This window comes from Amblyomma americanum, chromosome 1 (assembly GCF_052857255.1).
Source record: "Amblyomma americanum isolate KBUSLIRL-KWMA chromosome 1, ASM5285725v1, whole genome shotgun sequence".
Classification (NCBI taxonomy): Eukaryota; Metazoa; Arthropoda; class Arachnida; order Ixodida; family Ixodidae; genus Amblyomma; species Amblyomma americanum.
In genome coordinates, this window is record NC_135497.1 from 375,099,730 (window position 1) to 375,118,159 (window position 18,430).

The window sequence follows — 18,430 nt, forward strand, 5'->3', positions numbered from 1 at the left end:
GCATCAACTCTTTCACGTACATTCTTTTTTATCTCTACACTCTCAGAACAAATACACCAGCATGTTGCGAATTGATTTTAGTCTTTGCAGGATTAAAGCTCGCTGCGGTCTTTAGGTTTCTCGCCGTCTCCGAGTGCCACGCACGGCAGATAGCAGGTTTAATGGCAGGCATGCGTTTTCCTGTTGCAGTGTATATTAGCCGTATCGGATTTCGCGCATATTGATTACAGTCTTCCGTATTCTTTCTTTTGTTTACAGGACCGTCTGGACGAGCACGTTCGAGGAGCATGTACAGTTTAGCATCAATAATGAAAGAATAATCGTATTTCTCTTTAGCGTCGTCTTCGGAAAGCGGTCCCGTCTGCTACAAGTAGACTGATCGATAGGCGCATCCACCAGTCCGGTTTACGCGCAAAGTGATTGCAGAAAAAATGTGCAAACTTGTTGAAAACACGTTTTTAATCATCGTTATTGCTCAGTTTGAAAAAAAAATATAGTACAGCCGTTTATAAGCTTTAGTTATATTATTATGCCGCGAGGCGGCGTGAGCAGTAGACAAGTTCCAATACATGGGCATGCAGACGGATTCTTAGACGTCACACTAGACGTCTTGTTAGGCGTCCAGAGTATTGGAACGCAGCCACTGTGACGACAAAGCTTCGCCCTCACTCTCCCCTGAGCACGCCACACGGCTGATAAATGTCAAGTGCGGCGTTCGGCTGTTTCGCGGCTGACTGTCAGTATGAAGGGGCGCGTCTCCGCTTTGCGCCGTTTGCCAGACGCGTAATGAAGGGGATTGCGCGCGGTTCGCCGTTGCCACCTCGATACTGCTTCGCTCTCGTATGTCCCGCGCGCCCATGCGTGGTGAGCCTTCGAGCACGGGCATTACGGTGCTCAAGAAATAGGGCAGAACAAGCTATTTTTGCGTCAGGACCCAGGTCTGTGAACTCGGTGAAGCCCTGTTTTGTTTCTGGTAGTTTGTTACTCGTAATTTCGTTGCAGCAGGAACGTGCTTTGATTTTTTTTAGCTTTAAATTAATGATTTTAAAGCAGCGAGCTCCAGCTAGTAATTAGGGTTAACTCGACCAAGCGCCGGGCACTGGAGCGCGGCGTATACGGACGCGAGGCGCGCGTAACTATGGAATGCGAACCGAACTCGGACGCTTCGCAGGCAGACGCACTTAGTCGAACTGCCGAACGCACGCCTGCCGTAGCCGATCTGTGCATAACGAAGACGAGATATTCGAGTAGGCGCTGAAAGTCACACGCAGCACGCATTGCAGAGCCCTCTTTCGTACTGACCGTCAGCCGCGAAACGGCTGAACGCTGCACTTGACATTCATGAGCCGTGTGGCGTTCTGAGGGGAGAGTGAGGGCGAAGCTTTGTCGTCACTCTGTGGACCCTCGCTGCGAGCGCCCGACGCAGGTAGCAGCGCCGCGGTGCAGCCCCGCAGCCGCTCCTTGCGCCGTAGCCGTGGGCCGCGTATTTTTCACCGCGGCTGTACTTTATCGTTTACGTGAGTTTAACGTTCCAAAATGACTCAGGCTTTGAGGGACGCCGTAGTGAAGGGCTCCGGAAATTTCGACCACCTGGGGTCCTTTAACGTGCACTGACAATGCACAGTACACGGGCCTCGAAAAGTTTGCCTCCATCTAAATACGACCGCCGCGGCCGGGATCGAACCCGCGTCTTTCGGGGCAGCAACCGAACACGATGACCACTAAGCCACCGCAACAGCTAGGGGACAGTGGGCTTAGGGGACGTACTGGGAAGCGGTACTTTGAACGCGTCGTTGCAACGTCTGTCCGTCCCTGCGCGCTCTTCCGTGGTTGATGGTTTCATTCTCGCTGCTCAGTAATGCTCGCGTAAACGAACAACCGTAACGTCCGTAGCGGGATGTGGACGCGCCAGTTTTGACATATAGATTGCTAGTTAAATTTATTGCGAAGGAATTACACAGTTAAAGCCAGATTTAATGATGTGTAGAGCAGCCACGAGTTATTTCGATAAAAATGGAAATTCGTAATATTGTTGTAAGACATTTTTCCGCCCTTCGAAATCTGACATTGCATCGTGGTGTCAGCGCACGTTAAAGATCCCAAGCTGGTCGAAATTATTCCGATGTCCTCCACTACGGCAGCACTCTCTTCCTTTCCTTCTCTCAGTTCCTCCTTTATCCGTTCCCTTACGGCGCTGTTAAGGTGTCCGCCGATATGTGAGACACACTGCGCCATTCCCAGACTCTGTCGGGACTCCTGTACCGAATCCGCTTACCACATATGCAGGCATTACAACACATCTGCGCCTCAGTAGGCAGACGTTCCCAGAGCCCGCCAGGGCCTGGATAGAGCTGAGGAACGACACCGCAGATGGCTGCAAACGGGGTCGTTTCTAAGCCGTGCGATTCTAAAACACATAGCCCAACTTTTTCGGTGTACTGTAAATTTTGTGAGATGTGGGGAGACGCATATCATATGGTATGGGCCTGCCTGAAAAATCCGCAGATAAAGAGAGTAAATCAGCCAACGAGGCAGGTATGGAAGGCGACCTTGTCCGGCTTCTTGGACCTGGAGTCTCAGAGGGCTCTGGTCGAAAGAGCGCGGGCAGCCGCTACCACCAATGTTGTCCCGGAATGAGGACTACCACCCAGGCAAGGGAGTGGTGAAACCCTCCACTCTCCTCTAAAACCCACCCCAGGGCATCCAATAAAATTTTACTACCACCATCACCACAAAAATCAAATTTTAAATTTTTCTGTACCCGCCGCGGTTGCTCAGTGCATGGTTAGGGCGCTCGACTACTGATCCAGAGTACCCGGGTTCGAACCCGACCGCGGCGGCTGCGTTTTTATGGAGGAAAAACGCTAAGGCGCCCGTATACTGTGCGATGTCAGTGCACGTTAAAGATCCCCAGGTGGTCGAAATTATTCCGGAGCCCTCCACTACGGCATCTCTTCCTTTCTTCTTTCACTCCCTTCTTTATCCCTTCCCTTACGGCGCGGTTCAGGTGTCCAACGATATATGAGACAGATACTGCGCCATTTCCTTTCCCCCAAAACCAATTATTATTATTTTCTGCGGCTGCGTTTTTATGGAGGAAAAACGCTAAGGCGCCCGTGTGCTTTGCGATGTCCCTGCACGTTAAAGATCCCAGGTGGTCGAATTTATTCCGGAGCCCTCCACTACGGCACCTCTTTCTTCCTTTCTTCTTTCACTCCCTCCTTTATGCCTTCCAGTATACGGCGTGGTTCAGGTGTCCAACGGTATATGACAGATACTGCGCCATTTCCTTTCCCCAAAAAACAATTATTAGATTTTCGGCTTCAGGTGCCAATACAGGCGCATGCTGGCTGGTATCTATTCTAATATGTGCCCCGCTCCGTGATCTGCCTTTTCCTTCTTCTTCTAGCTGACTTTTTAAACATCCTTCTTTTGTTTCCCCCTTTTTCTGTACTTGCACGTGCTTACACATACACTTAGTTGTGTAGCAGCGCCTGCGTTGTCTGCCAGCATCTTTTTATCCCGTTGTTTTCGTACGCACCAAACAGCCAGTTTCCGCTGCTTTGTCGCACTCTCCCGTTGCTTCCTTTGATGCATGGCTATACCCGCCTGCGTGCAATACTACGCGGGTTGGCTTGTGGAAATATCTGGGGGAACAGCCTTCCACCCCGCCCCGCACTCCCACTCCGAGGATGCAGCGTTCCCGCTCGCTAACCTCGGAGGGGTTCGTGCTCGAGGGAGACAAAAGGAGGGGACGACAACGCGTTAACACTCATATGCTATTTATTACAGTTGCAATTAATACTCAGAGCGGGCCAGCTAGCTACAAACCATCAACGAGGCATCCTCGGAAGTAGAAGGCAACGTAAGAAGGACTTCCGACTTACCGGCTGGGGCAGGGGCGCGACTTCGGAAGTATCGGCGGCGAACATTTGTATGCGCCGACAATGGCGGCCGGGTTTTCCCGTGCGCGCCGCATGCTTGAGGCAAAACAATTCCCTAGCATTTGCTGGGGAATGCGACCAGAGCGCGCGTTTGATGCACTCGCTTCGCTGCCTGGAACCAGAAGTCCAGCGGCAAGGCACAATGGATCCCCGTGTGCTTGCCGCGGAAGGTGACGAGAGCGTGCGGCTCCAACCACTCGTAACGCTGGCCAGATCCCGAAGAGACTGTGTCCGGTCCCGCAGAATTCCGCGTAACCTACGAGGTGGCGCTCCCTTCGCCGTTCCCTTTCCCCCATGAGGGAGACTTCCCTCCTGGCCAAGCCGGTGCTGCCCGTCCCGACGGCCGACGATGAAGATGGGCCGCATCGAAATGGAGGGGGGAAACAGGTTTCCACAGGCTTGACCTTCATCAGCTAACCATGCTGAGTGCATTAATGCAGTGACCTTTAGTAGCGCATGATCTTTGTCTGAACAGACGTGATGCGCCATAAAACTTACGAGATGAGCTACCTTGGCACGGTGATGAAAGCTAGAGTTCGACATGACGTAGAATATAGCGCAAATAAACACGAAAGACAGCTTGACGCAGACTAGCGCTTGTCTGCGTCGTCATTTCTGACTGTCGTGTTTTCTTTGCGCTGCATTTTATTCATGAACGTTCACCAACTCGGCTAACTTTCGGCTTAACTTAGACTTTACAATCGCTTACTTTCGAAGTATCGAGCTTGTTTATTCCTCGCTGAGGGCAACTGACTGTGCACTCTCGGTTGCACTCAGCTGTCAGTCCTCGAATCTCACCAAGTAGCTCACTTCAGTCCATTCTGATTTGTAATGTGTTGAAAGCAAATGCTGTAGTGATGAGGCATGCGCGTGCCACCCAACAGACAATGTATTTTCATTCCTTGTAAAAAAAAACAAAAAGAAAGCTACAAGTTTCTGCCGGCTGATGAGGGGGTTGTTCGCTGAAGTCGCCTTCTGTCTCGTCCACCGTAATGTCGTGCACCATCTACAGGTCTCCTAGCGCGAACTCTCCGATGTTCTCGCCAGATTCCAAGTCGTGCAGTGTCTGCAGCATCTTCATCCTGGCCATGTGTCGTTCGCGGGGCAGAAGTCTCTTGAGGCGCGCCGCCAGGCTTAGGCAGAAGAGCTCCTCGGGGTCCGAGGAGAGCGCCTGCGCCGCCGCGCCCCCCGCCGCCAGGCGATGCGGCATCACGGCAGCCGGCCGCATGGCCAGAGGACAGGACTGAGGTGGTGCTGCCGCCGCAGCCACCCCTGCCTCGCGCATTTCGGCGTCTTCGCCGGGCTGCTCCTGTTTGACTTCCACATCGGCCGGGGCCGCCGCGTTCAGCGTCGAGCGTCTCCTGCGAGGGAAAAGGGAAAGAGGCGTGGCAGCTAGGGTGTATGAGACACTCAAACTCGAGCTGACAGAGTGCGGTGTTATAGTGGCTTTTACCCCGTAACCGCTAACTTCCGAGTTCGCCCGTTGGCCAATCTAATTTCCTTCCGCCAGCCGCCCACAGCTCATGCTCATTTACGGCGGTTCTGTGCACTGTGCTGAGACGCCTCGTGAAAAGCCTGAGACGCCTCGTGAATTATTATTATTAATTTTCCCAGACACAGACCCCTTGGGTCCGCGAAATGGACATGCCGTACGCAGTGGGTTGCGTGCCACCCAGCATCGCGGCGATGTAATGCGAGTCGCGCAGCTTTGTGCGGACGGTAAAAGCATGGCAAAACCGGGCGCTCGCTTAAGTAGCCGCTGGGCCACGTCGCAGTCACGCGAGGTTGTGCTTGTGACGCGAAGGCTGGCAGGTGTCTTCCTGTATTAATAATAATGAAAATAATTGGTTTTGGCAGAAAAGAAATGAATCAGTATCTGTCTCATATATCGCTGCACGCCTGAACCGCGCCGTAAGGGACGGGATAAAGGAGGGAGTGAAAGTCCGGCCCCAGTAGAGTATCTGTTACGGGTCCAACTGAACTTCTTTTTGGAAATGTGGCGGAGAGTTTGAAGGATGCTTCACTCCCGCCATCGGTTGGCCCGGTATTGCACTGCCTCCGGGATCGGCCTTGTCTTTAGCGCGTCTTTACTATCCTGTCTTCCTATCCCATCTTTCAACTCCCCTACTATCTGCACGAGGTAGCGATTGTGGCTCGGCTAGAGTCAGTGAGCAGGCCTGTGCACTTTCCTTTTCTTTCTAACTGGCAACAACAGACAGACAGGGAGTGAAAGAAGAAAGGAAGAAAGAGGTGTCGTAGTGAAGGGCTCTGGAATAATTTCGACCGGAGCCCTCCACTACGGCACCTATTTCCTCCTTTCTTCTTTCACGCTCTGTACACAACACTCACGTTCGTGGCCTCAGGAAGTCATCGAGGAAGCCGAGCTCCCGGTCCAGTACGCTCCACTGCCCCTTGGGGTCGATGCGTCGGCGCTTCTTGCGCTTGAGGTACGTGTCCCGGAGGGTGCGCCACCGGGTCTGGCACTCCTCCACTGCGCCAGGGAAAACACGGTTTGCGGTCAAAACAACCATGCCTTTGTCGCGGTTAGGGGCACCCAACAATTAGTATACAGCTTTCGTGAAAACAAAAACCGCACTTCCAGCGCCCTGTCACTCTTGGTATAACTGACAGTGCCTCGTCGTGAGGGGTATGTATAGTCTCATCAAACTTCTCCGCAGTGAAGCTCCGCCCACATTTACGACCGGTGCAAAGAATTCCTCCACGACAAAACCGTAGTCCGTTAACACTTCTCACATAAACAAGAAGCTAATCGCAAAAAAAAAGTTATAAGCTCTAGAATTTTCATACCTGGCTTGTTTAATAAAGTCAAACATAAAAAACTGATTCGTTTGTGGCTGGCAAGTGGTACTCCGAGATATGTGATACAGGCGTATTTTCCTTTCCTTGAAACCATTTTTTTTTCATTTCATTTTCTTTCGCTTACGGGCGCCGTTCGGGTGTCCACCGAGATATGTGAGAAAATTATTAATAGTACTACTACTGCTACTGATAATAATAATATTTAGATTTTGGGAAAGTATATGGCGCAGTGTCTGGAAGAAAGAGGTGCCGTATTGGAGGGCTCCGGAATAATTTCGACCACCTGGGGATCTTTAATGTGCACTGACAACGCACAGCACACGGGCGTCTTAGCCTTCTGCCTCCATAAAAACGCAGCCGCCGCGGTCGGGTCCGAATTCGGGGACTCCGGATCAGGAGATGAGCGTTCTAACCACTGAGCCACTGCGGCGGGTGAGAAAATTGGGTAATTATTTTTTGGGAAAAGGAAATGATACAGTATCTCTCTCACATATTGGCGGACCCCTAAACCGCGCCGTAAGGGAAAGGATAAAGGAGGGACTAAGAGAATGAAGGAAAAAAGGTTCCGTAGTGGAGGGCTCGGGAATTTCTACCATATTCAACGAAACGCGGCCGCCGCACCAAGGTTCGATCCTGCGTTCTGGTGTTAAGCACACTAACGCCGTAACCGGGTGTTTGGTTATGGCATATTGGGAGGCCGACGGCGAAATCGGTGCCTTTTAAGATGGTGCTGCCTCACATATCTATAGCTGTAAGAAAATCGAACGCAAATGAAAGAAAATAACGAACGTTACGTTATCCTGACAGTAAGTAGCCTAGGCCCGGCACGTAGCCAGTAATTTTTTCGGGAGGGCCCAAGGGACTTCTTACAGGGCCCTGCCTCAAGAACGGAAAGGAGGGGGTGGAGGTGCTTGACATTGAGGAGTTGCTCGGGCCCCCCCCCCCCCCCCCCCCCCAACGCCCACGGACACGTGCCTGGCCTAGGCCTTTTAGTACCCCAGCCACCGACGGCTGATTAATTGCGACGACGGGCAGTCGTGAGAGGAAAGGCTTCCGGCACAGTACTGGACGCGGCAGCAAAATACTAATATCGCTTCGAGAGAGCCAGCAGTCTTCGAGGTACAGACCTGACGTGGCAGCAGAAGGTTTAGACCAGATGCAGCAGCTCGTGGATCTAAGGCACCGTCAACTAGGACGCCTGTCGACAACGGACCAGAGACCACGCAATTCTACGCGGCAGCTAGTCGCGAAGACACTCTGGCTATGAGCCCGCAATCATCGGTACGACACTCATTCCCGGCACAGCATCCTCAATGACGCGAACAGCTGAAACGCGCGCTCATCCAAAAGACACGTCCTTCTATAGGCGCCATCAGCTGTGCCATCAGCACGCCAAAGGAGCCTACGGAAGCTCAAGGCTCACGCCAATACGTAAAAGGAGGCCGATTCCGCATCGTACGGTGCCAGCTACACCGTATAAGACGCGGTCCACACCAAGTGTCTGCGACGAAGCCAGCTGCGAGGTTGCAGTGCACCTCGTCGGAAACGTACGCGTTCGAGACCGGAGCGCGAGGCCGGCTGTGTGTGCGGTGAACGCAGCATGCAGCGTCTCACCTGTCACGGCCAGCGCGGCGGCGATTTCCATCCAGGCGGCCTCCCGGTAGCCGGCCTCCTTGTGCAGCTTGGAGTGCTGGTCCCAGAGCTGCGTGTGCTTCTTCACCTCCTGGACGAGCTTCTCGTTGAAGGAGGCCATTGCGCGGACCCGATGGAACGGAGTACTGATCGTCGTCGTCGGGATCGGGCTTCGGAGCCGCGTGCCAGCGTCTTCCTCGTCTTTTGCGGTGGGGACTGAGACAGCGGTGCCCACCACAGCGCCACCACGAGCTGCCGCGGGAACCGCACGTGCACAGGCACCGCCAGCATGCGCTCGCAGCGCCGCCATGCTGACTTCTTTCTCTGCGATGTTCGTTGCTGCGGGTCGTGCGGAAGGCCCAATCCAAGTTTGTTTGTTTTTTCTCTGTACTGCGGACATGTAAATTATCGTTTATAGGAGTTTAACTATACTTCGTCTCACAAGATGTTTGCAGCACTACGGAAGGTAGAGCTCTCTCGTCCAATCAGGGCTGCAGAAACGCAGAAAATAGTCCCTCGAATATTTGAGGAGTGTATGACTATTAATCAAAACAATAAGCATTGCAACTAAAAACATGATTTGGACAGGTATATTTAAATGGTAGGGAGTGTTTCAATCACTGGTGAAATTACCAGACAAAGCCCGTACGGACACAGCTCTGCGGAGGCCTGCTGCGAGGTAGTGATGCGTCGCCACTTTCCAACATGGCGTCGGACGAGTCTGTTGTGTCTCCTGTGTGCTCTACACCGACAGTGCGCTGTTTCCACAAGCAGGCGAAGCAGGTGGCTTTAAATGTTCTTGAAGCGCTTCGCGTCGAGTGCGGGGGCAGTTGGAGTACAAATGCGCTCATCAAGAGGACGGCAAAACTCACGCAGGTGAGCGAGCGAACGCTTTACAAGTGGACAACGGAGACGTTGAACGCGGGCCGAGTGTTGTCACCGAAGAAGCGTGCTGGCGGAAGAGGCCGCGAGCGGACGAAGAAGCTGGACGATTTTGACCTGAGCGTGTTGCGAAGGGTGGTACACACACCTTTTTCCAGAGAGGGGAAATTCCAACTATCGCGAAGGTGGTTGCGCATTTCGAAGAGGACGAAACGCTACCGACCGTGTCCGCAGCGACAATGCAGAGGATGTTGAAGAAACTTGGCTTCCGATATAAGAAGCGCTCTCGGAATGCGATGTTAATCGAAGCGACGCACATTGTGCAGTGTCGCCGCCGGTACCTGCGCCAGATAGCGGAGCTGCGACGCCAGGGTAGGCTTATTTTCTTCACCGACGAAACGTGGGTTAACGCCGGCCACACGCGAAGTCGAGAGTGGACTGACTGCACCATCCAATCTGCACACCAAGCGCATCGATCCGGACTGTCGACTGGTCTACAAAGCCCCAGTGGCAAAGGTGGCAGGCTTATTGTGACGCATTGCGGTAGTGAGCAAGGTTTTGTCGAAGGCGCAGCGGAAGTTTTCCGAGCGAAGAAAAACTCGGGCGATTACCACGAGGAAATGAACGGGGAACACTACGAAAACTGGTTCTCCAGGAGACTTCTCCCACTACTACCACCCGGCAGCGTTATAGTGATGGACAACGCGCCATATCATTCTGTGAAGCAGGATAAAGTGCCGCGGATGAGTAGCCTCAAAAAGGACATACAGGCTTGGCTGTCCGGAAAAGGTGTCGCGTGGAGCAGCGGCATGGTGAAGGCCGAGCTCATGCAGCTTGTCAGCAATGTGAACACAGGTGGGGAGCAATACCGTGTCGACTGCATTGCTAAAGCTGCTGGCCATCTCGTTGTGCGCCTGCCACCGTACCACTGCCAACTGAACCCGATAGAGCTTGTCTGGAGCGACGTCAAGGGTTTCGTGGCCAGCCAAAACAAGACGTTTAAGCTCCAAGACGTCGAGCCTCTGGTTTGGCAAGGCATCACGCAAGTGACTGTTGAGAAATGGAAGAATTACGTGCAGCATATTATCAGTGAGGAAGATGTGATGAGAAAACTGGACCACATCATCGACGATGTTGTTGACCAGGGACCGGCCATTGTTGTCAACCTGGAGGACGACACAACCAGCAGTGCTGAATTCAGTTGTTATGAGGACGATGAGATGATCGAACCCGTTTAACGTGCGTTGCCTCTCGCGCAGCACATGGGCTTGTTTTGCATTTCGCCACCATCGACACTCGGCTGCCTCGGCACGCTGGAGTAAATAAATTTATATGCACATGACACGATTACTGAAATTTACTGCGACGCGACAACAGAGGAACTGATGAGAACAGTACCCTGGTTGTCTCACATATATCGGTGGACACCCGAACCGCGCAGTAAAGGAAGGGATAAAGGAGGGAGGGTAAGAAGAAAGACAATATCTCGGTTGACACCCGAACCGCATCGTAAAGGCAGAGATAAAGGAGGGAAAGAAGCGAGAGAAAACTGAAAATTGAAAGTTGGATTTTGAGGAAAGGCGCGGCGCTGCGCGGTGGAACACCTGTGGCTCGGTGCTACTATAAATAGATGGTTTGGTTTATGGGGGTTTAACGTCCCAAAGCGACTCAGGCTATGAGAGACGCCGTAGTGAAGGGCTCCGGGAATTTCGACCACCTGGGGTTCTTTAACGTGCACTGACATCGCACAGTACACGGGCCTCTAGAATTTCGCCTCCATCGAAATTCGACCGCCGCGGCCGGGATCGAGCCCGCGTCTTTCGGGCCGGCAGCCGAGTGCCATAACCACTCAGCCACCGCGGCGGCTCTACTATAAATAGAGGTAGAAAGAAGCCACCTGGACATCAGGTGGATCGAGCCACAGGCGCGTAGGAACACACTAATGTAGTGCGCGCCATCCTGATTGGACGAGAGAGCTGTACCTTTCGTAGTGCTGCAAACATCTTGTGAGACGGAGTATAGAGTTCCCGGTCGAGTTCCCGGGTTCGTGCCCGACCGCGGCGGCTGCGTTTTTATGGAGGCAAAAAGCTAAGGCGCCCATGTGCTGTGCGATGTCAGTGCACGTTAAAGATCCGCAGGTGGTCGAAATTATTCCGGAGCCCTCCACTGCTGCACCTCATTTTTCCTTACTTCGTTCACTCCCTCCTTTATCCCGTCACTTACGGCGTGGTTCAGGTGTCCAGCGATAGATGACACTGCGCCCTTTCCTTTCCAAAAAACAATTTATTATTATTGCTCCTTGCTAAGGGAAACTGACTGTGCACGCTCGGTTGCACTCAACTATCAGTCCTGTAAGTCACCAAGTAGTAGTAGTAGTAGAAAACATTTATTCCAAAAAGGTAGGATAGAGAGGCGAAAATACATATTTTGGGTGGAGTCCTTATTTCAGGACCCCAATGTCCACCGCAGTTGCTCTTGCTTGGGATATCAGCTTTCGCTGCGTCGCCCAGTCAGAGCTGAGCAGGGCAGACTCCCACTGTTCCTCGGAGTGATGTTTGTCTAGTTCGGGGGCTTGGGATCGGAGCAGCCCCATGTTAGATATGTTGTTGGAATTTCGCCACACCAGGGGCAGATGCTGTCATATCTGTCTGGAAAGATGATGTGGTACTTGTGTAGGTTAGGAAAGGTGTAGCACACTTCAGTCGTTACTGGCTTAGAGTGTGTTGAAAGCAAATGCTATATTGATGAGACATGCGCGTGCCACCCAACAGACAATGTATTTTCATTCCTAGTAAAAAAAACAAAAAGAAAGCTACAAGTTTCTGCCGGCTGATGATGGGGGTGCTCGCTGAAGCCACCTTCTTTCTTGTCCTCCGCAAAACCGTTCACCGTCTACGGTTCTCCGAGCGCGGCCTCTCCGATGTTCTCGCCAAACTCCAAGTCGTGAAGTGTCTGCAGCATCTTCATCCTGGCCATGTGTCGCTCGCGGGGCAGAAGTCGCTTGAGGTCCGCCGCTAGGCTGAGGCAAAAGAGTTCCTCGGGGTCCGAAGAGCACTCCTGCGCCGCCGCGCCCCCCGCCGCCAGGTGGTGCGGCAGAACGGCAGCCGGCCGCATGGCCACAGGGCAGGGTTGAGCTGGTGCTGCTGGCGCCACCGCCACAGCCGCTGCCTCAGCCGCCGCAGCCTCACGCATTTCGTCGTCTTCGTCAGGCTGCTCGCGTTCGACTGCGACCTCGGCCGGAGAAACCGCCCGGGCCGCCCCGTTCAGCGCCCAGCGCCTCCTGCGAGGAAGAGACGTGGCAGCGAGGATGTAGCAGGCACTCAAACTCGGGCTGGCAGAGTGCGGTGTTAAAGCGGCTTTTACCCCTTAACTGCTACCTTCCGAGTTCGCCCGCTGGCCGATCTAACTTCTTCCGCTACTAGCTCGCCGCCCATGCGCATTTACGGCGGTTCTGCGCACTGTGCTAAGACGGCTCGTGAAAAGCAGTCCACGTTCAGAACCCGACCGCGGCGGCTGCGTTTTTATGGAGGAAAAACGCTAAGGCGCCCATGTGCTGTGCGATGTCAGTGCACGTTAAAGATCCCCAGGTGGTCGAAATTATTCCGGAGCCCTCCACTACGGCACCTCTTCTTCCTTTCATCTTTCACTCCCTCCTTTATCCCTTCTCTTACGGTGCGGTTCAGGTGTCCAACGATATATGAGACAGATACTGCGCCATTTCCTTTCCCCCCAAAAGAACCAATTATTATTATTATTATTATTATTATTATTATTATTATTATTCAGAATGGTTTGGAAAAAAGTGAACTCCCGAGATCACTTATGGCCTTCTGTATGCTCGTTGGCCGCATGGCGAGCGAATGTTTTTTTTCTTTAGTTATGGTTTTCGTTTTTCGATTTTACGCGCCGATGGTAATGACTCCTCCACTTCGTCGTCACCACCACCTTAATCGGCGCAGACCTGTCCACTGCAAGGTAAAGACGTCTTCCATTCATCTGCAATCAACCGTGCAGCCCCGCTATGTCCCCTACAGTTCCTCCCGTAATCAACTCTGTTGTCTGTGCTCCCCGTTACATCGTGAACACATCCAGTTCCCTTGCAAGAATGACGGAGGACTGCATTTATTCACACAGCGGTGGTGCGCGAGCAGGAGCTGACAGTTCGCGGCCTGATGTTAGCGGAATCTCAGAGGAAATCCTCTCTCAGTGTCGTTTCCATAAAAAAGCTCCCATTCGAATCCTATAGTACATCCAAGCTACCCCGAAGATCAACCGCACAACAGGAAACATCCCCGCAGTATGATGCACAGGGACTTCGCTCTGCAACTCAAAGAAAAGTCTCCAATGACCGCCTGCCCACAGTGCAATAACATGACTCACAGCCTTAACCTCCTTCCTCCCCCACGCCTTTCACATCATAGCTTTCGTTCTTTTGATCTCCTCCCCTCCATGCATCCTTAAAGACGGCAGGTAGTGCCCCCAGCCACCCCCAATGAAGGAGCCGAGCCGGCTTCGAAATGTTGGGTTTCAAATTAGTTTTTGGTTGAAGATGTGCAGACTTTATTATAAGCCGTTTCCATTCAGCATGTGGCCCACATAGCGTCAAAAGAAAGGATAAAAAATATTCCACCTCAAAATGTGCTGCCATATACGATGGTCGCGAGAGACGCAAGACATTGCTGGTTGGAAATGAAAGGGAGCTAATGACGACGTGTACTATCGTGTACACAAGTGTCCACCGCACGCCAGCGCCGGCTCAAGTGGGCATTGGTACTGCGTCACCTCGAGACACTGGTGTCGACACCGCACATGATGCGTCCATTTGTGGTGCAAAGAATGGTTGCCCTTGATCCCGAAGCACGAAACGTTACTTATGTGATGGTATACGCTCTTTGTGAAGCCTTAGCAGAATAGACGGACGGTGTGGTGCAGGCTGGCTTGTCGACTACTCTTCGTCAGCATCGCTTTTCGGACCAGGCGAAAGGAAAGCAGCGCGACTGCTCCCAGACGCAGACGCCCTCGGTCCGCGAAATGGACATGGCGTACGCAGTCGGTTGTGTGCCACCCAGCAACGCGGCGACCTAGTGCGAGTCTGAGCGAGTCGCGCTTCGTGCAGCTTTGTGCGGACAGTAAAGCCTGTAAAACCGGGCGCTCGATTAAATGGCCGCTGAGACACGTCGCAGTCGCGCGAGGTTGTGCTTGTGACGCGAAGGCGGGCAGGTGTCGTCCTGTCTTATTATTATTATTATTATTTAATAATAATAATAATAATAATAATAATAATAATAATAATAATAATAATAATAATAATAATAATAATTGGTTTTGGCGGAAAGGAAATGAATCAGTATCTGTCTCATATATCGCTGCACGCCTGAACCGCGCCGTAAAGCAAGGGATAAAGGAGGGAGTGAAAGAAGAAAGGAAGAGGTGCCGTAGTGACGGGCTCCGTAATAATTTCGACCGGAGCCCTCCACTACGGCACCTATTTCCTCCTTTTTCTTTGACGCCCTGTACACAACACCCACGTTCGCGGCCTCAGGAAGTGATCGAGGAAGCCGAGCTCCCGGTCCAGTACGCTCCACTGCCCCTTGGGGTCGATGCGTCGGCGCTTCTTGCGCTTGAGGTAAGCGTCCCGGATGGTGCGCCACCGGGTCTGGCACTCCTCCACTGCGCCAGGGAACGCACGGTTTGCGGTCAAAACAACCGTGCCTTTGTCGCGGTTAGGGGCACCCCACGGTTAGTACATTCCTTTTGTGACAACAGAAACCGCTCTTCCAGCGCGTCGTCACTCTTGGTATAAGTATAAATGACAGTGCATCGTCGTGAGCGGTATGTATAGTCTCATCAAACTTCTCCGCAGTGAAGCTCCGCCCACATTTACAACCGGTGCACAGAATTCCTCCACGACAAAAACGTAGTCCGTTGTTAACACTTCTCTTGTCGCGTAAGTGAGAAGCTAATCACGCGAAAAAAAAGTTATAACCTTTAGAATTTTCCTACCTGGCTTTGATGAAGCCAAACATTAAAAATCTGTTTTCGTTTACTTTTGTGCCTGGCTTGTGGAGTAATACAGTACTCCGAGATACTGGCGTAATTTCCTTTCCTTGTAACCATTTTTTAAATTTCATTTTCTTTCGCTTACGGGCGCGGTTCTGGTGTTCACCGATATATATATGAGAAAACTATTAATAATAATAATATTATTATTAACAGGATTTTGGGGAAAGGAAATGGTGCAGTATCTGTCTCATATATCGTTGGACACCTGAACCGCGCCGTTAGGGAAGGGATAAAGGAGGGAGTGAAAGAAGAAAAGAAGAAAGATGTGCCGTAGTGGAGGGCTCCGGAATAATTTCGACCACCTGGGGATCTTTAACGTGCCCTGATATCGCACAGCACACGGGCGCTTCTGCGTTTTGCCTCCATAAAAACGCAGCCGCCACGGTCAGGTCCGAACCCGGGAAACTCCGGACCAGAACCCGAGCGCGCTAACCACAGAGCCACCGCGGCGGGGGAGAAAATTTGATAATTGGTTTTTGGGAAGACGAAATAATGCAGTATCTCTCTCACATATCGGCGGACCCCTAAACCGCGCCGTAAGGGAAGGGATGGAGGAAGGACTAATACCCCTGTCACACGGCCAGTTTCAATCACCCTCGAGTCGAGGGTCTTCGAGATTCTCAATCGCCATCGAACTCGCCGCTGCTACACGGCAAATCTCAATGGTCATTGAAATGGTTCTCGTGTCTTACGCCACGAATGTGTGGCGCCACAATCGCTATTTTGGATTTTGCAAAAACAACAAAAATATTCGATAAATGTACACGAAATGCTTAAATACACGCATACGCGCATGTCCTTTGGACCCCTTTTAATTGCACGCACGCGACGGACAGATGCAGACACTGCTGTAGCCACTCTAATACAAGACGAGCCAAAACCAATCCAGTCCAACTGCGTTGGAGCGCTGCTTCGTCAGGCTTAACACATGGGAAGTCGCTTTGATATCTGAAAAACAAGAGCTATTTGCCTCTTGAAACTTTTTGCGAGGGTAAGAATGGGCAAATCGAAGGCGAATACAACAGCTTAGAACACGATATTGCTTTGAGGGATTAGCGACGAAGCTGCTATCGCTGTGAAGCGGGCGGGCAGGGTGCCGCCATGTTGTCAACGTAAAGTACTCAAGCAACGCAAAGACTGCAACGCAAAATTAATGCGCTTAATGCACTTAAAACCAGTCGAATATAATTTTAAAATAATTTTACAGGCTGCTTGCATTAAATTTTATGGAAATAATGTTTGTTCATGCTTTTGCACCATGAATGTGTCGTGTACGAAAGTGCGCTTGGCGCCGCTCGAAGCAACGCTAGCAACCTTGGGCAGCGCTCGAAGGCCCTCGAAATCTCGATGGAGTTCTGCGCTACTCCGTTGACTCGATAGGCTATTGACTCGATCGCCATTGAAACTGCCCGTGTGGCAGCGCTCGATCGCCTTTGAGTCGATAGACGATCGGTTCGAGGGCCCTCGAAATGCCCGTGTGACAGGGGTATAAGAGTGTGAAGGACAAAAGGTGCAGTAGTGTAGGGCTCGGGAATAATTTCGACCATGTTCAACGAAACGCGGCCGGCGCACCGAGGTTCAATCCTGCGTTCTGGTGTTAAGCACACTAACGCCGTACCGGGTATTTGGTTATGGCATATTGGGAGGCCGTCGGCGAAATCGATGCCTTTTAGGAGAGTGCTACCTCACATATCTATAGCTGTAAGAAAATCGAACGCAAATGGAAGAAAATAACGAACGGTATGTTGCTCTGACAATCAGTAGCCTAGGCCAGGCACGTAGCCAGTAATTTTTTTTCCGGAGGACCCAAGGGACTTCTCACAGGGCACTGCCTCAAGAACTGCAAGGAGTGGGTGGGAGTGCTTGACTTTGAGGAGTTGCTCGGGCCCCTAAGGCCCACAGATACGTGCCTGGCATGGGCCTTTTAGTACCCCAGCCACCGTCGGCCGATTAATTGCGACGATGTGCAGTCGTGAGAGGAAAGGCTTCCGGCACAGTAATGGGCGCGGCAGCAAAATACTAATATCGCTTCGAGAGAGCCAACAGTCTTCGAGGTACAGGCCTGACGTGGCAGCAGAAGGTTTTGACCAGATACAGCAGCTCGTGGATCTAAGTCACCCTCAACAACGGACCATGCAGATACAACGCAATTCCACGCGGCAGCTTGTCGCGAAGACACTTCGGCTACGAGCCTGCAATCATCGGTACGACACTCGTTCTCGGCACAGCAATTCTCATTGACGAGAACAGCTGAAACGCGCGCTCATCCAAAAGACACGTCCTTCCATAGGCACCATCAGCTGTGCCATCAGCACGCCAAAGGAGCCTAGGGAAGCTCAAGGCTCACGGCAATACGTAAAAGGCAGCCGATTCCGCACGGTAGGTGCCAGCGACCCCTTATAAGACACGGGTCCAGACCAAGCGTCTGCGACGAAGCCAGCTGCGAGGTCCAGTGCACCTCCGCGGACACGTACTGCGCGTTCGAGACCGGAGCGCGAGGCCGGCGGTGTGTGCGGTCAACGCATCATGCAGCGGCTCACCGGTCACGACCAGTGCGGCGGCGATTTCCATCCAGGCGGCCTCCCGGTAGCCGGCCTCCTTGTGCAGCTTGGACTGCTGGTCCCAGAGCTGTTTGTGCTTCTTCACCTCCTGGACGAGCTTCTCGTTGAAGGAGGCCATTGCGCGGACCCGATCGAACGGCCAAGCGGGGCACTGATCGTCGGCGTCGGGCTCGAGCTTCGGAGCCGCGTGCCAGCGTCTTCCTCGTCTTTCCGGCGGTGACTGACAGAGCGCTCTCCCCACCACAGCGCCACCACGAGCTGCCGCGGGAACCGCACGTGCACAGGCACCGCCAGCATGCGCTCGCAGCGCCGCCATGCTGACTTCTTTCTCTGCGATGTTGGGTCGTGCGGAAGCCCAGTCCAAGTTTTTCTCTGTGGACTGCGGATACGTACTTTAATCGTTTATGGGGGTTTAACGTCCCAAAGCGACTGAGGCTATGACGGACGCGTAGTGAAGGGCTCCGGTAATTCAGACCACCTGGGGTTTTAACGCGAAAGCGTTATGGAGCTCGTGTCGCAGAGAAGCCG

The 18,430-nt window shown here is 52.5% G+C and overlaps 2 protein-coding genes across 2 annotated transcripts; both read right to left on the reverse strand.

Annotated features, from left to right (window-relative positions):
• Positions 1-4,910: 4,910 nt before the first annotated feature.
• Positions 4,911-8,617, reverse strand: LOC144115666 (uncharacterized). Its single transcript, XM_077650123.1, has 3 exons — positions 8,379-8,617; positions 6,294-6,435; positions 4,911-5,305 (listed from the first exon to the last, which is right to left on the reverse strand). The coding sequence occupies exons 1-3, from the start codon at positions 8,515-8,517 to the stop codon at positions 4,951-4,953; spliced, it is 636 nt and encodes a 211-aa protein (XP_077506249.1). The 5' UTR covers positions 8,518-8,617; the 3' UTR covers positions 4,911-4,950.
• A 3,419-nt stretch (positions 8,618-12,036) lies between these two features.
• LOC144115665 (uncharacterized) lies at positions 12,037-18,123 on the reverse strand. Its single transcript, XM_077650122.1, has 3 exons — positions 17,882-18,123; positions 14,807-14,948; positions 12,037-12,558 (listed from the first exon to the last, which is right to left on the reverse strand). The coding sequence occupies exons 1-3, from the start codon at positions 18,018-18,020 to the stop codon at positions 12,171-12,173; spliced, it is 669 nt and encodes a 222-aa protein (XP_077506248.1). The 5' UTR covers positions 18,021-18,123; the 3' UTR covers positions 12,037-12,170.
• Positions 18,124-18,430: the final 307 nt, after the last annotated feature.